Source organism: Anabas testudineus, chromosome 14, assembly GCF_900324465.2.
Source record: "Anabas testudineus chromosome 14, fAnaTes1.2, whole genome shotgun sequence".
Taxonomy (NCBI): domain Eukaryota; kingdom Metazoa; phylum Chordata; class Actinopteri; order Anabantiformes; family Anabantidae; genus Anabas; species Anabas testudineus.
In genome coordinates, this window is record NC_046623.1 from 5,228,308 (window position 1) to 5,251,135 (window position 22,828).

The 22,828-nt window shown below is 42.7% G+C and overlaps 4 protein-coding genes across 5 annotated transcripts in view; 1 reads left to right on the forward strand and 3 right to left on the reverse strand.

The window, feature by feature from the left end:
• The window catches only part of abr (ABR activator of RhoGEF and GTPase), a 97,192-nt gene extending 92,251 nt beyond the window's left edge, over positions 1–4,941 (reverse strand). Inside the window, exon 1 of the mRNA XM_026370472.1 lies at positions 4,137–4,941. Coding sequence (XP_026226257.1) covers positions 4,137–4,941 — 805 coding nt within the window. The remainder of the gene's footprint in view (positions 1–4,136) is intronic.
• A 2,464-nt stretch (positions 4,942–7,405) lies between these two features.
• On the reverse strand, positions 7,406–14,926 carry aspa (aspartoacylase). The gene is made up of 6 exons (XM_026371242.2): positions 14,370–14,926; positions 12,176–12,371; positions 11,392–11,485; positions 10,956–11,063; positions 8,656–8,765; positions 7,406–8,486 (listed from the first exon to the last, which is right to left on the reverse strand). Exons 1-6 carry the CDS (start codon positions 14,612–14,614, stop codon positions 8,295–8,297), a joined length of 945 nt encoding a protein of 314 aa, XP_026227027.1. The 5' UTR covers positions 14,615–14,926; the 3' UTR covers positions 7,406–8,294.
• A 168-nt stretch (positions 14,927–15,094) lies between these two features.
• LOC113169654 (G patch domain-containing protein 8-like) lies at positions 15,095–20,188 on the reverse strand. Of its 2 annotated transcripts, none has more exons than XM_026371240.1 (5): positions 19,214–20,188; positions 18,824–19,109; positions 18,590–18,714; positions 18,424–18,460; positions 15,095–17,987 (listed from the first exon to the last, which is right to left on the reverse strand). In XM_026371240.1, exons 1-5 carry the CDS (start codon positions 19,405–19,407, stop codon positions 15,858–15,860), a joined length of 2,772 nt encoding a protein of 923 aa, XP_026227025.1. In that variant the 5' UTR covers positions 19,408–20,188; the 3' UTR covers positions 15,095–15,857. The 2 variants fall into 2 exon arrangements, with proteins under 2 accessions (XP_026227025.1, XP_026227024.1); XM_026371239.1 differs by having other exon boundaries at positions 18,824–19,112.
• On the forward strand, positions 19,212–22,387 carry c14h11orf54 (chromosome 14 C11orf54 homolog). Its single transcript, XM_026371241.1, has 9 exons — positions 19,212–19,230; positions 20,199–20,302; positions 20,407–20,505; positions 20,685–20,758; positions 20,876–20,977; positions 21,280–21,456; positions 21,688–21,837; positions 21,938–22,054; positions 22,158–22,387. The coding sequence occupies exons 2-9, from the start codon at positions 20,236–20,238 to the stop codon at positions 22,329–22,331; spliced, it is 960 nt and encodes a 319-aa protein (XP_026227026.1). The 5' UTR covers positions 19,212–19,230; positions 20,199–20,235; the 3' UTR covers positions 22,332–22,387.
• Positions 22,388–22,828: the final 441 nt, after the last annotated feature.

Below are 22,828 nucleotides of genomic sequence, written 5' to 3' on the forward strand. Positions count from 1 at the left end.
CACACCTGTCTAAAGTTCTTCCTTAGGATGCCTTATAACATGATGCGCCAAGATAGTTCTGCACATTTTGCAGAATTAATTATTTTGTTTCAGTACAAGCGTAGCCTGAAATACATTATAAAAGTTGCGTTTATGCTCTGCCATAAGCAGGAAAACAAGCTGACAAATCAGTGGAGGAGTCCCACAGTCCACTGAGCTCTGTTCAGCTCAAGAGATGAGCCAGAGTTCTGGGAGAGATTTTCCGTGATTTGTAGAGATCTTTCTGCACTCTCCGAGGACTGTGTGCCACAGCGTAAAGCTTTCACTTCAGGGTAAGGCTATGTATTAAGTAAACTCTTACTGTAGTTCTCCTGCTGTACAAGCTTTGCAGGACGGGCCTGGACAAGCCCTGCTTGTCTAAGGGAAGAAAAAGGCAACCCAGGGGAAAGGAGAAATATGCGCGTCATATTCAACAACGTCTTTCCACTAGAGAGCGAGAAACAGGGCTCTTCTCCAGTTTTTCTGTCTGAGCACATGTAGCCAAAACTCATTACTTAAAAGGTATTCTTTTATTATTATGTCTGAGCATCAGCAGGGTGACAGAACATGTGCTGCCGAGCCTGTCTGCTGATAACGTTGCATTCATTACGTAACGGTTGCAGTTCATCGTGCCAAAAAAAATTACTACTGGAGAAACCTGTCAAATTTAGGAGGGAGGAAATATTTCTTCATCTCATCAGATAGTTTCTGTTGATAAAAGGTGGCAAGTAGTGACGCAATTTTGAAGCAGATGGAAAATCAGAAACATGCATTGATGGCCAATAGACCAACAGTCTGTGACGTGCTATAATATTAAACACGTTGTTCCTAGGTTGTATGTTTTGGGAGAACCATCCCAAAATGCTTGTTACCACAAATAAATCACTATATTGATATTTATGTGGTGCATCATCTTAACCTACAAGGTAAAATCACTACTGTCCAGCAGAATTACATTTAAATACCTACATTTAGATCAAATTGCTGCACATTTGAATATAAGTGAACGGTGTTAAACTTTTGTTCTCACCAGGCTATTTTTATAACCTGCCAGGACTTAGATGCAGATAAATGAGTTCGAATAAGAGGAACAGGAAAGAGCTTTCTCACACATTTAAGAACATACAGGTCTCGATTTCTTGGCCCAGTGAACTTAAAGTAATTCATGTTGCCAGCAGCAGCTTTATCACAAATTAAAAAACATACATAAAGTGAGCCAACCTGTTTTTTTTTAGCTGCTGTGCAAAGCAAACAAGTTATTTCTGCATTCAAATGTTTTAAATAGCTAAAAACTGGAATCCATCACATCTAATAATCATTTGCCTGCTGGCTTGACCAGATAAGTCTGCAGAAAAAGTATTTCCAATGTTCAGAGTCACTCCGTGAGAAAAAAAACGTTAAAAAACAATAGAAAGCTTGTTGCAAGCTACAGCAGTAGATTAGTCTAGGATCAGCCCCACGCTGTGCTGTGAGTCAGAGGTGAATCAGGAAGCACACACAGAGACCAGACCTAACGCTTTAGACTCATATGACCTGGTGGGTGACCTCTTCCCAGCAAATGTATGCGACACAAAGGCCCCAGAGTAACCCCCGGCATAAGCTCACTGTTATATGCATATGCGCGTGGGTGTACGAGAAGACTGCAACCCATAATGCCAAGTGACCAAGAGCCTGGCAACAGCTGTTACCTCAACTGAAAAACCTCTCACAGCTCAGCTGGCAAGAGGTTCCTGAAAATGTCTAACTGTGCCTCTACCCCGCCACCACTGTTTCTGACCACAATCAAGTCTTTCCTAGCAGTTATCAGAGCAAAACATCAACATCCTGCTGAACAACAATGACGGAACATCGTTCCATACGTCCCCTATCCTGCTACAATGGAAGGACAAACAGTGTGCTAAGATTAGAAAACCTGTGAGGTGTTTTATTTCTTTTTCTTGGTTCATCTCATTTTGTATTTTTAATACAAGGCTAGCCCTCGTGACATGAGATGTTCCTATATTGCGTCATGTCGAAAATCTTTATTTTGGAGCCATTTCCCATTCGTCAACGTCTCCTTGATAAAGAACAAAAGTGTGTCTTTACATGGCAGCCCCTGAACATCACATGCCCAATATTTTCCATTTTTGCATTAAATTTTTTTTTAAATCTATTAAAACAAAGTCTATGTGAGTCACATTTAAACAAAGAAAAAATGATCTTCAAGTCAGTATTTATTGTACTGGTGCCATGTTGCTAATATTTCTCTTCTTTCCAGGTTCTTTACCTAAATAGGTGAATCTAGTCATCCTTCAGAGCTGCCAAAATATGAAGAAATCACTTTAGTTATCACTTAATTCCATCAGCAGAACCACTTCAGTGGAACAATGAGGTAACAATTAGTAATAAGGTACTGATAATCCTTACATTTAAAGGGAGAGGGTAAGACCAGAGAAGGGAATGCGTCACAAAAGACGTTCTGTCTACTCAAAAAATAAACAAAAAAAAAAATCTGACTTCATTCACATGGTTAAATTAGTCATTCCTTCTTGACTCATGGCATTTGAACACTGTAAGTCAATATTACCACACCACTTTCTTGAAGGAGTATCAAAGTAATGCCACAGCACTGATGTCAATCCTTGTCCTGGATTACTGTTCGCAGTGAAGTACATGAAAGGACTGATGCCACGCTCATGTCTGTGCAGCAAACATGGAAGTGGTCATGTGATGGGATATTTCTTGACCAGGTGCAGGAACTTCCTAGTGTCTTCAGGAAGTTGCGACATATATTCCACTGCCAAGACAGGGAGTGGCAAGACCAACTACTTTTAGTGTTTTATAAAAACAACGCAGTGACTGAAAAGTTACTTTAAGGCAGATTTTTTGTCATTCCTGAACAGAGCCTGCATGACCGTTTCTGTTCACATGCTCTGCAAACCACGCTCCCTAAAAATCATGTCACTCACTGATTTACCTGTGCTCTTACAGATCTTGAGCTGGCTTCTCTCTCACACGTCCTCCTCGCTGTAATCGTTGGATATCTGTCACCTGTTTGGTTATGGTTCCTCTAGCAGAGGAGGGGGTTGTTTCACTTCTAAGGACATTTTAAAATAGCGCTCAGTTCACCGCTGAATTCGCGGGAAGTCACATAAAGGCACACCTGCCTGTTGTCATATCAAGAAGATGACAAGCAAATAAGATGCTTTTAGTTTGACTGCAAAAAAAACATAAAAATGAGGTCACTGTTCTTCTTAGTCTTTGTGACTTCTTCTTTCACTTCCTTTGCCCCGACTCCCAACTACACTGCAATTCTTCAGGGTCAGGTCTAAAACAAATAAGTAGACTTCCTCCTGCTCCTAGAAATACTCCTTAATATATACAGATATCATGCAAGACAACTTTACAATAATGCAACAGCATCTAAGTTCTCTGTTTACATGCTGGACGGCATATCACTGACAGAGTCTGAGGTAAACCACTAATCTATATGTGATAAAAAAAAAATGTTATTGCATCAAGGTTTTGCAAAGGAAATTAGTTCTTTATCGGTGTTATACAGTAGTTGATTATTCTTCCTGTTTGGTCTCTATCTCAACATTGTTGTGTTGTAGTATAATTTGTGGTAAAGGGTCCTGTCCCCAGCTTCTCTAAGGTATAGTATGTTTTGTTTTATGGCGTCCAGTCCAAACAGGACATATGTGACTATAAATAAGGCAGCAGATACAGCTGATCAATTGAAAGCGGCTGTTTGTACTGCAGGACAGTGAATGAGGTTGTGCTAAAATATCGACCAGCTGCTCACTGTGTGAAAACTGAGGCCATCAGAGTCAAAAACTAACAAAACACAACAGTGTAACACGTGTAAAGATGGTTTAGTTATGTTTAAGGTAAAGGAACTATCATCTCAGGCCCCTTGAACTTTAAACTACATTAGATCTACTTCAATCCTCGCTTTCTGACTCTTTCCAGGGACAGTGTCCTCGGCTCTTTGTTTGAATAAAGAGCTGAGGACACTGTCCCTGGTTTCACAGTGAGGTCTCATGTCATGTTATCCTCTGAGGCGGTAATCACTTATCTCCGTGTGTTTCTTTTCACGGTGATCCCTCTGACAGCAGCAGCACTAGTGTTGACATTACCTACAGAAGACGAGTCTTCGTGGTCGGAGCTCAGGTAGCCGTCACTCCTCCTGTCAGGGGTGCTGCACCGGGAGCTGCGGGAGGCTGTGCGCTGCCTGTGCGGGAAGGACGGGGACAGCCTGCCGTCGTCTCCAGAGTCAAAGTCCCGGCTGTGGCGACAGGGCCGCCGCTGGTCCCGGCAGGTCTTCGGGGGGTCTCTGACGACGGTCTTCGGCGCTAACAAGTTGTTCCGGACGAAATTCTCATTGAGCTCCGCGTCCTCGTATTCCCGGTCGCTGCTCTCCTCGTTGTCATCGGGCTGAGGGACGATGGTAGGAGCTGTGAAGTGTTTCCGAGGCGGGACAGGGATGGGAACGGGCTTACCTGTCTTGCCGGTGAACCGGCTCCGCTCGCGGCCGAATGGGCTGCCGCCGCCGCCGCCGCCGCCCGCGGTGTTACCGGCCATGTGCAGCTTCACGCCTCCCATCTGGGGCACCTTGATCCTCTCCCCGTCGCCCTCATCGTCCCGCGGCTGCGATTTCCTAACATTTCCCATCTTGGGCAACGCAAACGTGTCCGCGTTGAAGTTTTCATCTTTGCCTTCAAACCTTCCCGGGTCGCTCCTCCTCTGCCGGGCCACGGTGGTCTGCAGGTAGATCACCTTGAACTTCTCCTGCGCCAGAGATTTCTGGAGCCTTTTCAGGTTGGCTTTACACGTCTCCAGCTCCGACTCGATGTCCTCCACGGATTTCAAGTCCATCTGCGGGACCTCTCCGTCGGGAAATTCATTCCTCCAGTGTTTTGCGAATTCCTCCTGTTCCCACATGTCGATGTTCACCGTGGGCTCAGCGCCAGACGTCGGACGAGCAGTCAGAGAGAAGGCTTCATGCGAACTGGGACTGTGTCTGTCGCATAAACCGCATCTACCTCCACACTCCTCCTATTTCCTGAAAAAAAAAACACACTGTCTCTCAATACGAACTTGACCACTTTCTGACCATCTTCACCCTCCCACACATGCAAACAGCAGGCGGACGTGCGCACTGTGCGTGTGATGCGGGGAACAAGTTTGTCGCTGCGCTCAAAAGTTTCCTTCGTCCTCCAACTTCCTGTATACGAGACGCGCTGCCTTCATGTGCCGCTCGGATATCTGCGACGCGCCGCTGTGAACATCGGATCAAATCAATGCAGCGGACGTTAATGCCAGATGTTAGCTAAAGCCCGTCTATAATAACCTATCTCCAGTTGTTTTCACATTTGCAAAGCAACCATAGAGTTAGGCACTGCTTACTGTTGGATTACTACGGTGGCATTGTGTGTCAGTGTAACACCTAACAATATTCTTTTTAATGCTGAATTTAAAAAAAAACAATACAACCTAAATGCAACAAGCCCTTCTTGCAGAGTTTGTTTTATTAATATTCTTGCAAAATAATGTGGTGTATAATATGAAGTGATTGACAGGGTTGTGGATCTACCTGTCACAGTTTCAGTATTTTCAAAGTAGAAAATTTTAGTCCACACGACCCAGCTTTAAGAGAAAACCTTTATTTTAAAAGTCTTAACATAGTGCTCAACTGGTGAGGCAGTAATATGAAGAAATTGTATTTGAAAGCCAGGACAAAGACAAATGATCTTGTCCATTAAGTCAACTTTTTGTTATGTATTGTTTGTGGTTTTCTATTTGAGTTGGACTGGTGGCTCACTGTACAATGACACTGACCATTTTCGTCTCAGTAGGGCATATTAGTCATGATATCGAGTGACAGGGGAAATATTTAACACTGACTTCATGTGTCACTGGAAGACAATGAGAAAAGATAGCTCAGGGACTCTCCTGTACTGGGTTTACAGATCCATTTTCATCTCTTTTCATGACTTCACTTATTTGTTCAGTGTAGACAGTAATACTATAGGCAGGCCCATTTCCCAGAGATACAAATAGAGGTTTGCCCACTTGCATTACTGCAAAACAGGACTTAAAGGGGGACAGAGACTCGGACACTAGTCCGGTTTAGGGTTTTGGTGGCTTGACATTGAGGTAGGGCCAAGTTCTTAATGTGCTCTTGTTCATCACACTACTTGCTGTCAGGTTTCAGAGAAAACACAGCTTGCACACAAATGCTTGGTTTTTATCACAGCAGAATAAAAAGTGGCAAAAAATGTTCTCGGACAGGACCTTTACATTTACTAGTTCTAACCTTTTAAAACCTATGACAGGACAATTAGTTTTGTTTACTATGAAAACATTTGATCATGGTCATTTTCACAATTAAGGATTACATAGAGAATCAAATGCAACACCCAATCATCTTAATCCAGGCTGGATTCATGTAGCTGCTGACCACAACAAGCCTAGTAAGCAGCCAAGCAGTGGACCTCCAGTAAAAGTTGGAGAGTTGGAATGCTATATAACAGAGGAGAGAGTTATCAGTATGAACAGACAATGATAGGAGAGGGTGGGGAGGCAGAGATAGATGCTTGGTATTTTTGAGTGCCTGTTTGGAACCCTGCCCAGAACTGAATAATCATTCTCCTAAAAGCTTTTCAGTGGCCTGGAGCAATCATTGATCAGCTGCAGGACTGAGAGCCCAGATTGGGTTACTGTAATAAATAGATGAGAAAGGCTACGACCAGCCTGTAGTCATGAAACTGAATTACTCATCACAAACCTGACATGATACAGACGGAAATGTATGGACTTTTGTGGTTAGTCTGCAATTGCTCAATACAGTCAGCTTGCAGAATGCAGAAACGAGAGCACCATACTTCTCATACTTATTCAAATAAACAGGCCTGAAATGTAAAACAAAGGTTCTGTGGTTAGTAAGTTAGTGTGGTCAGGGCTCTGCTCACTCTCAAGATGTGAGAAAATAATAGTGAGGTCATCTCAACTAATTACACATCCAACCCTTAAAACAGCACCCATGACGATACTTTTAAATGTGTAACAGCATTTCTCTGTCATCTTTAATCCTGCATCTAATTTAATTCTGTTCTGTATGTATGTTATTCTGAGACAAGGGTAACAACATTGCTGAAATGCTTACAGGGTAAATTCCTTGACTGAGCACATGCAGACTATAATGCATTGGTACCATGGCACCCTACTGGGCAAAGATCTGCATCTGCAACTGGCTGCCACACTATATTGTATGCTGCAGCAGAGGGAGGAGAACTTTAATAGGTGGTTTTGTGACGTCCTCTTGTGGCTGCAGACAATATATGCATGAAGAGTCCAAGCAACACAAGGTGATGTGTGCACCTGATAACAATGAAATAGCCAAGTATAGCATAGTACTGTGTTTATTGACTGGATAAAGGGACTTTAAGGAGTGTGAATTTTACTAATCATATAAATTATTCTACCAAAAATGCTGCTGAATAAAAAAATTACTGTAAGACCACAGCCGTACACGTTGAGACAACACAGGTGTAAAAACATTAGAAAGTACATATGCTTTTCATGATTCAACAAGCCTTATACATCACTCTAAACCACAGTACAGATATATCAAAATAGACACAAATATATTTTTATAAAACAGGTTTCAAATTGCACTGAGGAACAGCTACCAATTCCACTCCAAATTTTGTTTTTCACAGAAATCCCTGTTAAGGCAAAGAGAGGACAGCACCACAGACGCAACCAACGGAGTTACAGGTAGGTAGTATGAAAGGCCACAAAACTCCCTGCTACAGCTGTTACAAATATATGTTCAAAGGAAGACAAACAACTAGAGGTTAGGGTCAGAGGTTGCAGGTCATGATGAATCAAGACCTCGCTGGCCTTCCTGAGCAGTAGTAGGAAACTTAAAGGGTGCTGTATAATGATTCATAAGCCATCAGCAGTCATTAGGCCTGACTTCTGCTATTATAAAAAAACAAAACTTAGTTGGTTTAATGTAAATATATTTTCAAATAAAAAGTATCACAAATATTTAACGCAATGATATACAAGTCTTCATTGGAAAGACTCTCACAGTGCTCTCTTTGCATAGCTAATTGATTTTCAGATAATGAATCCATAAAAAACTAACTCACTGTGTAAAAGATAATTTCTAATCATTATGTGAGGAAAGTCTCTGACTTCCTTGTAGCAAACTGCAAAACCTATAGACAGATTGTTGCTGTGGCTAGCCTATATTCCCGACTGCTGTTAACCTTTCAAAGCCGTTTTCATGCTTTCCTGATGGCACTTGCTGCCAAGGTTTCTCGCCTCGTGGTTACAAACGCCTGTTGTTTTTCATAATAGGCTGCCTCATTAATAAAAGTTGGATAGACGGTGCCGGAACCCTGGTAGTGGATGGTCTTCCCGTCAAACGTTTGGAACATAGGGTCACCGGGGTTTAGTGGCTCCCAGTCGCAGTCCTGAAACAACAACAAGCAATAAGTAACTTGAGTATGTTCAAACTAAAATAATATCTTCTTAGGTCAACTAAACAGGGCTCATTTCCTCTCTCATTTCAAGTTCAGTTGTTCAAATATGATAGTGAAGACTGACACAATCAAGACTGTTCTGTTTTTTTTTTTTCTTTACCTGTAGATTTGGGTGAACCATAGCTATGATGTTTCCATTGGCATCTCTGGGGTAGTCGATCCTCTCTGAGACCCGGAAAACCTCCACTGTACAGGCAGGGAATTCCATGCCTATGAAACACACAGAAAACAACATTTCCAATATAGTAAGTATCCTGGAAAATCCCAAAACTAATGAGGACACGGACAAAAACTGTGACCTAGTAAGGTACTAAGATAACTTCTTTAGAAGACCTCTGCTGGTAAATGCCAGGCTGTGTGAATATAGATGATAATTTTTATATTCAAACGAACTCCAATCTAGAGATGTTCAACTGTCAGAAACTCATGTTCATTAGTAAGATCATAGTGGGTCATGTAATCTTACTGGAGCTTTACCTGATATGTTAATGCTTTGATTACTCTATTAGAAACAGTGAGTGTACATTTAGTGCTGGAATTTGGACTCTATATATTTATAGCTGCGATTACGTGATAAAACATACATGTCCTTCCACCCGCAGGTGATCTCGGCAACCTTCAAGGTATTGACAGATTCACAACTCCACAAACACCAGTGACTCCCAACCAGTGAGTTAGAACTGCTGAGGCCTTTTGGATAAGAGGTAAACGCCTTTAGGACACTGAACAGCACCTTTTTAATGTTTTTTTATTGGATTCTTTTATTTGGCAAACAGTCTCTTCTCCTAGGTTTATAGGAAGCTTAGCAGACACACATGCAACACAATAGCTTTGGTGCAAAGGTCAATAAAGTAGCACTGAACATTGGATGGCTGTTCAAATTGACCAATCCATGCGACTCCATCCTCTTTAATGACAGAACGTCATTTAACAGACAGATGGTGAAACTAGGATTATTTTGTTGGTTCTAAAATGAGCAGCAGCTCACATTGTGCTAACTCGTCAGTTATTACTGATACCTCTACTGCTCTAACTGAACAGCTAGAAGAGCATTGATTACACATGTGATTATGCATGTTTTTGGTATGTACTATATAACAAAGAGGTTAGTTCAAAGTTTAGTGTTCCAGGTGGAGTTTACTGTCATCCACAGTGACACAGTACAAACAATAAAAAAAAACATAAAACAAGTACAAAGACAGTAAAATGTGAGTAAAGTTGAGTGAATGAAAAGTGCTGCCACACGTGAGGATTTATCTAAAAAAACATTTATCAAAAACATTTCAAAGACACTAGTTTTGCTCGATTACAAACTTAGTTTTAAGATTAGTACAGACTGAAAGACATTGATTCAGATTTTTCCAAGAAAGTAATAAATATATAAGTATATTTAAAGTATGTGGTGTGTTGTTTCCTCTCTTTCAACTTCTGCTTTTAAGCATGTTTTTCTCTAGCTGACTGATTTTAACTAGAGTCTTTAAATTTGTACAGCAGAGTTACATTTATACTACACGTCCTACACTTTTAATAAAATCTGTAGCAAGAGCTGGAAGTTGCTACACAAACACACGAAGTGGCCTTGTCCAGTCTCCGGAAGTCCACAGGAAGTGTTGCTTGGCAGAGCTTGGACGTGAGGTAAGTGGATGCTCAAATTAGCCTTTAAGCATTAGACCACTGAGCTATGTTGATATGCAAGTGGCAGTACAGGACGAAAAGGACAAACATTAATTATCGCATTTAAAATCTCCAGAGAAACTCATTTTTCTACTGCAACAACAATGCATGTTATTGCTAAACGAGTCGTTTCTTCATGCTGCTCAGCTTTAAAACGCAGGAACATGATTCATCACTTTTAAAAGGCATTCATCAGCACCAGCGTGGCCCCACGACAGAAGATTACCACAGCACTGGCAGCCAGACTCTTAACGACATGGAAACTGACCAGCTCTCAACAAGCAGGCCATTCAACTGCACGCCAGTCAGGGAGAACCAACAGACTGCAACTTGCACTTGGCACAGACTGCTTGTTTACGCAAAAGGAGGAAGGAAAATCTGGCCTGCAGTTAAAGACGCGAACGCCGTGTTTTAGGGAAGAGAAGCAACAGAGCGGGGGCGTGACGAGCGCGATGCACATGCATCTGGAGATCTGGGAGTAGGCACTTTTGGATGAATCAGACGAGCAAGTGTCTGAGGCTGACAAGACCGGCTGCTTGTCTTTTAACATTATATAACACATTATGAATGATATTAGGAGCCGCCCCCAGGACAAAACTGTAGAGCGACTTTATTACAGCAAGTTCTAAAGTGCAGGTATACTTCATATGCAGTTGCTTTTGTATAATCCTACTGTCCATGTGTATATTACCGTTGGATAATTAGAGCTCCTATGGTTTGTCTTACCTTCATTGAACAGTTCGATGAAATCCAGGGAGTGTTTCAGTATTACCCTCATAGCTTCAAAGATGTTACTCCTCAGGACACCTTGTGGCTGAGGTCCCACTTCTAAACCTGTAATTAGACAATCACAAGACATATTTACACACGTAAATCTACGTGTGTTAATCAAGAAGGTGACCCTATAAGGTCCATCGATCAGAGCTTCCATATGAAGTGCAACATGATCACACAGGGACCAAAAAGGTGCAAATTGACTACAAACACAAAATGTACCAAAAGGTTGAGGACACACAAATGATCACAAAGACTAAGATGGAAAAGAAAGATGAACAATGACCATAAAGGGACACAAACCAACCACAGTGAAAGGTTTATCAGGAAACGTTTTGTTTCATGACCACTGTTTGCTGAGAAATTTGGCCGGACTTGAGACACTCACCAACAGGATGCTTGGCTACAGAGCGTGAAGTGGAATATTTTAGAAGAGGATGTTCATTCAGCAGAACAAGACAACTGGCAGGAGCGATGGCTTTCTGGAACACAAAACCAACACACACAAGACCTCAGCTGTGGATAAATGCAGACATACATTAACAGAATCGAGCGGTCTTGAGAGGACCAAAGGGCACGTGAGCGCTTTTGAGGTTCTGCTTCACAGAACAGGAAGAATAAAACTGACAAGTTAAATATTACTCATAAACACAGAGACACAGTCACATTGTGTCTGGATTAAGTGTAGGCTGGCAGGTTCTCAGAACTCCCAATGGAAAGCACATGCAAGACAATAGCTTTGGTACAAAGGTCAATAAAGTACTGAACATTGTATGGATGCTGGGCTTACGAGGGGACACTGGCTTCAGAAATAATCTATGCATGTCTGTGTAAAGAGCTCTGTTGCTTTCAGTTCCTTTTCTGCTTCCTGGTCCAGGTCATTCTGCTTACACAGGTTTTTTACATTTACATTTTAAATTTAGTCATTTAGCAGACGCTTTTATCCAAAGCGACTTACAAGTAGAGTACAAGGGTAGGCAGGGTAAGCGTGAGGAGGCCCCTACTGGAGGTAGGCCACAGCTGGGATTTAAACCCCAGTCTCCCTCATGGGAGGTAGTGATCTTACTACTACACTAACCAGCTGTTAACTAAAGCTAATTTTAGTAAAACATTGATTCACACTAAACTGAGAAGAAGTTGAAGAATCTCATTGTGCTGCTCAAGGCTGTCACCTTGATGTAGTTCATCATCTGCAGATTGAAGTGGTCTTTGGAGCTTTCCAGAATCAGAGTGCAGCCCATGTTGGACGTCGTATTGTGGAGGTCAAAGATGACATCGTAGGCCTCTGGGCTTCCTTTAGGTCCAAATATCCTGTTGATCTCCTGGGCTCTCTGCACCTCGTAGGGCAGGTCCTCTCCCCCTGGGGCGCTGCACGGCAAGCACTTGGAATTAGGACGCAGTAAACATTTACAGCTTATCAGACAATTCAGCTTAAAGAACAATGAGTCCTGAAGTTATGTTAATGATTTACACAAAGGTGTCTACTGGTGGAAAGGGACAGGGTTCCCTAACTAAAAAATCCTGTTTCTGTGTGAAATGTTTGATTCATCTTTACTATAGTTCTCCACGTCAGTCGGAAAATATTAATAACTGACAATAATGTCGATGTTAACTACAGAATGTATTAATGTAGAGGGTATGGTATAGAAGTCAATGCAGGAGTACTGGCGGGATTCAGCAAAAGTCTTCCATGTCTGCACTAAAGGATCTTTGAGAAGTTTATTCTGCCCCCAGGCTAAACTTGCTTTTCCCCCCACACAGACACGCTACACGCTCTGAGCAGAGAATGTGAGCTGCCCCTTTTCCTCTTAGCTCTTTTGAAGCATTTCAAAATAACCATTAGTCTAGGACGTTCTCCAAGCTACTGTAGAATAGTACCTCTGCTGTGCGTATTGTCTCGCCTCCCTCACATCTGCTCTTTACACCCCATTTTCAGCAAATATCTGCTATTGTCTGGCCTGCAGTACACAAGCACAATGTGGACTACTGATGAAGTGAAGTCCAACATGCTACCTTCAACTGAGGGAACGCGCACACTTTGTGAGATAGATTTACAATCTAAGCTGAAAAAAATAAAAATAAAAAGGTCAGGACGAGCTGTTTTTAGAAAGTCTCCAAGCGGTTAATCTGCTTATATTTCGCCTCCAGAGAAGCCAAACAGTTTGTAAGCTCAAGAGCAATGAGAGGATCTTTGAAGATGATTACAAATGTGCATCATGAGATAGTTAACACCCGCACAATCTGAGCTATCACAGACATTTGATTTAGCCTCATAGCTAAAATACACTAATATAACACAGGAACTGCTGTAACACTCATACTGTCACTGGTAGTTAATTCCGTCCGTCTGTGGGAGGGACGTATGTGGAACTTGGGCCTTTTCTATCCAAGTTCCTCTTCTTCTATGAGGTGCTCGCTGCGTGCTATTACCACATGTACTGGTACATCAATCCCAATCACAGAATGATCATATGAATAAAAAAAAAAGGGCAATGAAAATAAGAAATACCTCAAAATGCTACTCATGTATAGTAGTTCAGTGAACGTACAATCCCCCAACATACACAAAGAAGGCCATCATGACCTTGGGAAGGTTATTATAGGACGGGCTGATCATTTATGGATAGTGGGAGACAGTGTCGTTATTCAACCACATTAGTAAGTAGGCTGTTGTGTTTGTTCATGCATACTGACTGTATGAGCCAGTGTTTGCGTAACACTTGGTTTTCCACTATAGTGCACACGAATAAGAAAAAACAAAAACGTCTTAAATCATCTGCAGCTCGGTCACGTTCCCCTCACGTTTTTCCTGCAGGCTCCCAGTCAGCTGAAGTCCGACAGGAGGGGACACGCTGCTCTGCTGCTATTGGCAGAGAGACAGGTGGTGGTGGTGGTGGTGGTGGTGGCTGATGGTAAACACGCACAGATCAGCTGTGATAACAAGAGGCCGATCAAAATGTCCGTGTGATTGTGGTGCTGTAGGAGATCCTGGACCTGAAGAGCGCGTCAGCCGTGTGTTCTCTAAGCGTGACACCCCCTTGGCATTTTCATCAGCAGCGCACACATGCTGTCAATAATGTCAAAACCTTACATCATTCGTGCTGTCATTTTTATTTTCCAGCACACTTTCACTTATTGTAACCCATACCCTCAGGGTCCAACACTGGACCGCAGCTGGACACCTGTAGCAGTCAGCACATTCATTTCATTAATAAACCCCCAACCACATAACTGGTTATACATAAATAAGAGAATATGGACAATAACACTATTTATATGTGCGCTTATGTTTAAGAAGAGGCTTGAGGTGAAATCACAGCGTGTTGTTGACAGCGAGCAGCACCGACCCCGTCTCCGTGTGTTTACCTGAGGTTCTCCGGGGTGAAGGCTCGGTTCAGATCCGTGTCCACGTATCTGGTGCACTTCTCCACAGCCTTCGGGTTGGTGATGAAGGGTCGGCTCTCGATGCCCTTCCTCTGGATCTCGGCGCCGTTCTTCACCCACAGGTTTACGAGCGTCACCCCTGACATCTCGTTCCCGTGCGTCCCTCCGAATATCGCCACTCTCCGGGCGGCGTCCAAGCTCACGGTGCCGCCGTGAGAAGAAGACATGTCCCGACAGAGCGAGGTGCGCAGGGCGGAGATGGGGGGCTTCAGGGGGGCAGAGGAGAGGAAGAAAAAGTTTCCAGAAGGAGCTTCGCAGTCCCGTAACAACACTGTTTAAATGCTCGTCGGAGCTGCGCGCTTACGTAACGTGTCCGCCGGCTCGGTGAGGTCAGTCACCGTGCGTAAAAGCAGCCCGACTGCGCGCGGCATCTCCTCTTTCAAATCCGCTCCGCAAAGCTTCTCCGGAGCTGCTTGTTTATCATTGTTTATTTCCGGCGATGTTCTTCCAAAATAAACTGTGTTCAAGCCGCTACCGCTTTCTAAACACAGTCTAGTGAGCCCGTGACGAGATACACAACTTCCTGTCGGTGCCTTCAAAATAAAACGGATATTTAATAAAGCCTCAGCTGTAGCATAGTTGAAATTGTATAATTGGTTCCTCTGATGGTATAAAAATAGAAGCGACGTCAAAAACAGCAGTGCTGTACTGTATTACCTAATGACCTCACCAATAGTTCTGTCCAAGGTGCATCAAACTGATCCAGACTCAGCTGATTTGTCAGTGGTGACACCACTAACAGGACATTTAAAGTTTGTCAGACCCAGCTTTTTAAAACAGTGATAAATTGCATAAAATAACAACGGGATATAAGTTAATGTTTAATTCATATTGAATCATTAAATGGAAATTAGGTTAACTTTTCTCTCAAACTCCCATGAGGTGGCAGGCTTGGCGTTCACATGTGTGTCAATTAGTTGACGATGTGGTAAAATTCAAAACATAGAAAGGTTTGGAAGTATTATCTTCCATGCACAGTGTTCACAAACCCCTGGCAATTCTCCCCCCTATATAAATGTAACAATTCTGGGGCTTTTACTTTGAAAAAAAAAATTGTGGCTCATTACTACCTCAACTCCAAAAAGGTTGAGAGTCATGTTAGAAAAGAAATTGTTTTGATACAAAACAAAATATATAAAATATAATTGGGAACCCCCATTTTCACTTGGGACTGTAAAAGCTTATCAGTGGCTTCATGTTAGTCACTGCTGCAAATGTCATTGTGTATGTGTGTGAAGTCCCATCAGTTCTCACTGAGATCATGATACCTGCACACTGAATGTTGCCAGTCGACTGTGTACTTCTTTTTCCTGTCTTTCGCCTCCTTTAATGCCTGCTGTTTGGGTGTTTCAGGACACGGTGACGCGTGAAAGCTTGCTCACACACACTGGCACCTCTGTGATCTTATTTTCAGTTTGCACCCAAAGGAGAGTTGAAGCGCTTGCTGCTTTTCTTTCTTTTAGCTCTTCTTGGTTCAGCCTCCTCACTGGCAGCTGGAGGACTCTCGCTAGACTTCTTCTTCTTCTTCTTTTTTAGCACCACAGCCTCGTCTGTTTGAGACTGCCCCTCATGAGCTGCACCATCCAGTCTTTCCATGGGGGGGCATTTCTTTTTTCTCTTTTTGTCAGTGAAAGCACTCTCACATGTTTCCTTTGGTCCCTCAAAATGTGGCTCGTGATCTTCTTCCACGTTCTCCTGAGTGGCTGACGTCCTCCTCTTCCTTTTCTTTTTCTTTTTGCTGACCCCATCACCAGAATTTAAAGCAATTTCTGCTGACTCTGCATCACCACCACCGCTGGCAGTTTCAGCTCCAGATTTTGAAGAGGACTTTTGTTGTTGGTGTGACTGAGCAACTTTTTCCTCTGAATCAGCATCAAGGAAGGAAGAGGTGCTCATCTTTTTCTTTTTCTTTTTCTTTTTCCGCAGAGGTGCTGGATCAACACTTTGTGCTGCAATATCTTCTGAGACCTGTGTGCTTGTTATTTCGCCTGTTTTCTCTCTTTTCTTCTTTTTTTTCTCGGTCACCTGTTCAGCACCTTGTTCCTCAAGTCCGTCTGTTGTTTTCTGGGACTTATCAGTATTTTCTCTGTTTTTGTCAGGAGTGGAAGAAATATCTACTTCCTCAGAGACAGGTTCACTCTTCTTCTTCTTCTTCTTCTTTTTCACTGACAGTCCTATATTTTCTTCCAAGGCTACACTCACATTAGTCAAGCTCACATTTACGCCATCTTCTTCTCCAACCTGACTATCATCAACAGAAGACGATCGTTTCTTAGACTTCTGCTTCCTTCTTTTCTTTTCATAACTACATCCTAAGCTGTCCTGAGGGACTAAAGTATTTTCGGAAACTTCTTCTTCACGTTCCTCTGTGATAGCGATCGTCTTTTCTTTTTTCTTCTTCTTTTTCTTCCGCGGCTCAGGAGGATCATTTAGTGGCTCTGCAACTGGGCTGGACTCTAACTGTTCATCATCCTCAACACTTCCTTTCATCCTTTTCTTCTTTTTCTTCTTCTTCTTCTTCTCCTTGTCAGTCATGGAAACCCCAGAATCCTCCAATCTTGCACCAGATTCTATGTTGTCACCCACCTCTTGTCCAACACTGTCAGCAGTGGACTTGCCTTTTTTTCTCTTCTTTTTTGTTGGTGCTGAATCGGGAAAGTCTCTCTCCTCCTGCTCCAGTATGTTATCCTCATGGGCCGGGTTCTCCATACACTTTTCCTTAAGCTCCAGCTCAACACAGGCCTTCCTTCTCTTTAGAGGCTCTGTTGTATTATCCTCAGGTGGGCTGAGAGTCTCTTCTGCGTCCACATTCGCAGACGCTGAGGCGTGCAGACACTCTGGCTCATCCTCACTCTGGCCCTTTCCTTCTTCTACACTTGCCTGTTCTCCTTTCACTTTCTTTTTCTTCTTCTTCTTCTTTACTGTAGTTTCATTGCATACACTGTCATTATTGGTGTCACTAACCAACTCTGGGAGATTTTGGAGGAGACTTTGGCTCTCAGGTTCATCTTCCTCCCGCCCTGTCTCGGACAGATGGTCTGTTTGGTAAACATCAGCTTGAGCTTCTGCTACAGTTACGGCTGCTTCTCTGCCTCCTCCAAGCTCCCTAGGACTTCCCTGTAGCTGTTGTGGCTGGCAAATTGTAGCATCGCTGTCTTCACACAGCTCTTCCTCGCTTTCTTTCTCCTGAAAAATAATCCTTTTCTTTCCTCTTGTGAGACTCCCCTTGGTCCTTGGTGTTTCAGCGAAGGTTGTGCCACTCGTCGCACATTTAGCATTCGTCTCCCTCTCAGCCTGAACTCTACAGGGGCCTCCGTCAGAGCTCTCTGTATCTGAAGACGACAGTGTAACCATTGACATGGGTACCTTTGTCGATTTATTTTTTGGGGCCTTCATTTGGCGTTCTTCTTTGCTGGCATTACTAGGCGTCCACCTCCTCCTCCCTTTCCTCTGTTGTTTTTCATGATTGTCTCTCTTTGGTGGAGTGTACCAAGGTTGTGAGCGCTTTGTTTTCGATGGTGCCACAAATCGTTTCTTTTCCTGTTTGATAGCACACAAAGAAAACAGTAAGGTCCACGCTGAGAGTACTTTGAGATACATAGGCCATCATGCAAGAACCACTCATATGATTTCTTTAAGAATTTTCCCATGGGTGAAAATTAAATTGGTGAGTGCTCCGCTAACACAGCAACTAACTGTGTTAAATTTGTTGTATTAATATTATCTGGCAGTGGAGCTAAACCTCTGTAGTGTCAAACGCTTGTATTTTTTTCTTGTGTGACCTATATGGGAATGAAACTTTTCCACAAATCAGAAACATGTAATCTCTATGGGAATTGTAGGGGTTTGATCAGCTCCTCATAAACAGCAGGTGTTCTTCAGTCAATCTAAGGTTTGACACTTGTACACACAAATAACACAGGGAAAAGTAAGAGAACTTCAATCCCATCATTTCATGTTTTAACAGAATACTTACCACCACTTTGATGTCTTCATCTTCAGACCTTTCTTCTCTATAAACAGGACAAACATGCTTTATTACCAATCAATTAAAAGCTTTATTTATCATCTTGATGCCTTAAAAAACAAACAGGCATGATACATTTTTAATTAAACATGATTATTGCTTGTAATAAACGTACTCTGTAAGGGGAGATATGCAGTCCCCATCGATGTCAAGTGTTGGTAGAGACAGCTCCATGTCTCCTCTTTCATAGCCCTGCCACAGCTCTCTGACACATTTAAAGAAACCGCCCATTGTTGCGTCCTGCACAAAGGAAAGATTTGAGCTCAAAATACTATTTGATAAGCATCTGTTAAATTTCTACAACAGCCAACAACATTGACAACAGTATGGAAGTGTTGATTGTCCTTACGTGAAGTCTTGCGTTCTGCTGCAAAGATAAGAGCGTGCTCCTGGAGTTCCAGTTCTTCTTATTGAGGAAAGGGAAATGATATTTTGGTAGGTGGCACTTCTTTCTTTTCCTCTTCTTTTCATTTGCGGATTCTCCGTGGGAAGGAGAGCATGATTTATCATCTTCACTTTCTTCTTCATCTCTTGGAGATGTTGGGGTGGACCTCAAGCTGTAGCGATGACGTTTCCCTGTCCTCACAGCCTCTGGTACTGACTTCTGAGTGAGGAACAGGCTGTCTCCTGAATCACTGCTGACACACAGTTACACGTTTAGAAAGTTAAACGGGAGGACTGACTGACTGCTGTTAGGAAAGAAGCTGCATCATCAGTGACATGTGAGGGACATCCTTACCTGTCTGCTTCAGCTGGGTTAGTAGATGCTTTATCCTGTCTGCTCTGTCCCCCGGAGGACTCAAGATACCGCGATATCTTCTGCACATAGTCCGGAGGGGATGTTTCCAGGACAATGTGGCATGACTCCGCTGATATAGCTTCAGCAATGGCATCTGATTGAGTCACGTTTAGAGAATTACCCACTCTTGTCATTGTGCAGCTCAGACAAACATAGCGATCCCAGTAGCACAGAGTGTTTTTGGCAGCAAATTATCAAAGAGTGAATCCTTTTGTTCGTCGTGTTGGTTCGTTCGGGTGCACCAGAACAAAAAGATTCTCGAAATGTGTCAATGTTATCCGATTAATGTCGCTAATGTTACACAACAACCTGCAGCTGCGCCAAAACAAATAAAATAAAACAGGGGACGCCACACATGTGTTTTTGGATCAACCAGGAAGTGTTTGAACGTCATCAACGTGACCAATACCGATTTGACCAATCACCGGAGAGGAGACATTAGTCAGTTAAAAAAAAACAAGAGGTTTCACTCTTTGTACTTCCGTTTTCGACTGTGCCGAAATCACCTTAATAATTAGTCAAAATTTCACTAAATTCATCAATTCAGTTATTGTTTTTACATAAACAGCTAAAGGGACATATACTACTCGTTTCATTTATGACTAGGATTTCCTTCACTTCCATGCGAAACTACACATTACATTCATTTTTAAACATCAACCCAACAATCCAAACGATGAGAAACAAACAAAATATTCACCCTTCTAATTATGTTTACTACCTATGCATTGATTTATTACAACCCTATCATTGTATTATTTAATCATTGTTCAAATGGGGGCAGTTTCACTTATAAACAAGCGACATATGTGAGGAACCTTTGGCTTGGACACGAACTCGCTTGTTAGGTTGTACTCTTGGGCTGGACTTGAACCGTACAGTGGATGTAGCTGTGCTCAGTCTTATCCATCGACATTTCCTGCAGTCTGCTGCTGCTGGCTCATATGACCTGAAGTACAGTCATGGCAGATGTCAGCAAAACTGAGAAGGTCCCGCTTCACGTCCCAGATCTAGAGGAACTTCGTGCTGGTAAGGGATTCGGTGTTGATATAAAGCGAGAGTGGCAGTAACAGGGGTTTTAAATAGGATGTTTATGAAGGGAGAGTAAATGAAGTCACGTTTGCTGGTTGCAGTCTTACAAACGGGACTGGAGGACAACTTCGCAGAAGTTCAGGTGAGTGTCGTGGAGTGTCCAGATCTCACCAAAGACCCATTCCAGTTTCCTGTGAAAGGTAAGATCCCATTATGAACGCGTCTTGTATAATCCACATTACAATCCCTGTGCTCTGATTGCAGAATTAAGAGGGTGGAATTGTGGAAATGAAATCTTGACATGCCTTATATGTGTAGTTAGTCCATTGTTGCACAGTTTGATGTAATATTTTTCTTACCACCTCTGTCCTGTCTGTAGGCTTGTGTGGGAATCCTCGTATCACTGATGTTGGAGGTGTACCGTACCTGATTCCTTTGCCTCAAAAGCACAAAGTAGTTTTTCTTTCTGCTATCACAGTGCAGTTTGTGAACATTTAGTATGATGACAATGTGATATATCATGTAGTGGGTTATTATACTGTTCTCCCCGCTTCTTTCTTCTCCTCTCAGGAATACAACATGAACATTATATCTCAGGAACTGGAGCTGCCGGGAGCCTTCATCCTCGGTGCAGCAGCTGCCCCCTCCAGGATTGTTGGGATGAATGCAGAGGTTTGTGTTTCACACAGCTAAAAGCAACACGTTAGACCACAGCAAGGCATTACAGTTTGCAAGGTGTGCAACAATTCCTCTTGGAACAGTGGCTACTGAATCATGTATGACTTAGCTTTCAGCATAACAGGAAATTAGATTGAAAAGTGCCTTTCATACATCCTCTCTGTGAATAAGACGCTGACCGCTCCCTGTTGATGAAGGATAATAAATCAGTGGGCTTTCCTGTGGCAAAGTATCATGTCATCGGTGAAAAGTTGTCGTGACACAGAAATTGATGGAGCACATATTGTTATCCACAGCTGATGCCTCTGGTTCTGACTGAAGCGGACAGAAGGCCTGCAGTGAACAGCAGCTACTTCTCCTCCATCAATCCAGTTGATGGCAAGTGTCTGCAAGAAAAATACAGCGACAAATTCTCCGACTGCAGCTTTGGACTGCTGGGCAATCTGTATGCTTGTGAAGGGAAGTCTGGGAAGGTAAACAGTCTAATCTGATCAAACAATATCTGCATAAAAAAATGAATTATGGTGTGTGCATCCATCAAAATGTATATGTTTATCATTTTTGATGTGACAAATAACATGGTTATATGTGGGCACGGGAGTATTGCCAATGCTGTTGTGCATGAACTTTAGCCACATTTGATTGGAGAAACATTAACAGCAACTGCTGCACAGTACAAGCCGGCCTCTGCCTCTGCTCTGTAGGTAATGGAGGTTCGGGCCAAGAAGAGAACAGGAGGCCACAGTCTTGTGACAGCACTGAGGAAGACTCTTGAAAGCCACTACCCTGATAAAAGCCTGGCTCTGGGAGGAACCTTCATTATCCAGAAAGGGAAAGCTAAAATCCACATCATGGTGAATAGCAGTACATGTTGGTAACATGACAGACACCACGTGACTGTTACGCCCAGGTTGTGTGTATTCATGTATTTTCCATGTGTGGGCTTATTCATAGCCGAGGGAGTTCTCAGTCTGCCCCCTCAACACCAACGATGAGGTCAACGCCTGGCTCAAGCACTTTGAGGTCAACGCTCCACTCATCTGCCAGTCTGTGCTGGTATCCAGAGACCCAGTAAGTAAAACAAACACAGTTATGTCTCAATGAGGGCGTTGCAATATATGAGTTTGTGGTTTGAGAACCTATTGAACCTGCATTTTTCTTGCTGTCAATTCAGGGATTGGACCTGCGGGTGGAGCACACTCACTGCTTCAGCCACCACGGAGAAGGTGGCCACTACTACATAGACACGACACCTGACAGTGTGGAGTACCTGGGCTACTTCATGCCTGCAGAGTATGTGTATCGCATCGACAGGCCCCAACAGACTCACGGAGTTGGACGAGACTGAAACGGAAGGGACAAATAAATCACTGCATTTTATATAATAAACAAATGTGTTTTGAATTGTCTTTAATTGACTAAATGTAGTAATAAGTTGTTAATTTGTGTTACCTCTAAATAGATAGTCAGTTTGGGATCTTATAATAAAAATCTGCCTACATTGTGATTGAAAACAGTTGGTGCACCATTTGCATGGACATCAAGTTATTTATAACAGCTTTAGGTATTCATGCTCCAACCACACAGGTGCTTTCATTTATTTGCATCATTTTTTAAGACAGTATAAGTATTTAATATGTGCCTGATTAAAATGTGCCTGATCTGCCTCACATCTCTCCTGCACTTGACGATGAGCAAGAGTTTAATCAGCCAGAAGTGTAAGCACCTGTGTTGGTACTGAGGTAATGAGGTAAGAAAAAAAATAGTTTAAAGGCTCTACCCAACTTTGTCTAAACCGTTATGAGGTGACATACATGAAGTATCAACAACGAACACAGTATCACT

Bases quoted from the DNA above. Each gene is read 5' to 3' on its own strand.
- aspa (XM_026371242.2), bottom strand. From the start codon at position 14,614: ATGTCTTCTTCTCACGGCGGCACCGTGAGCTTGGACGCCGCCCGGAGA. The intron at 11,064-11,391 runs GTGAGTGTCTCA...GTCTAATTACAG, and splicing joins TGTAGCCAAGCATCCTGTTG to GTTTAGAAGTGGGACCTCAG. The intron at 8,766-10,955 runs GTAAGACAAACC...TGTGTTTCATAG, and splicing joins CATCGAACTGTTCAATGAAG to GCATGGAATTCCCTGCCTGT.
- LOC113169654 (XM_026371239.1), bottom strand. From the start codon at position 19,407: ATGACAAGAGTGGGTAATTCTCTAAACGTGACTCAATCAGATGCCATT. The intron at 19,113-19,213 runs GTAAGGATGTCC...ACTGTGTGTCAG, and splicing joins AACCCAGCTGAAGCAGACAG to CAGTGATTCAGGAGACAGCC. The intron at 18,715-18,823 runs GTAAGGACAATC...TCCTTTGTGCAG, and splicing joins AGCAGAACGCAAGACTTCAC to GACGCAACAATGGGCGGTTT.
- c14h11orf54 (XM_026371241.1), top strand. From the start codon at position 20,236: ATGGCAGATGTCAGCAAAACTGAGAAGGTCCCGCTTCACGTCCCAGAT. The intron at 20,759-20,875 runs GTAGTTTTTCTT...TTCTCCTCTCAG, and splicing joins CTTTGCCTCAAAAGCACAAA to GAATACAACATGAACATTAT. The intron at 20,978-21,279 runs GTTTGTGTTTCA...TGTTATCCACAG, and splicing joins TTGTTGGGATGAATGCAGAG to CTGATGCCTCTGGTTCTGAC.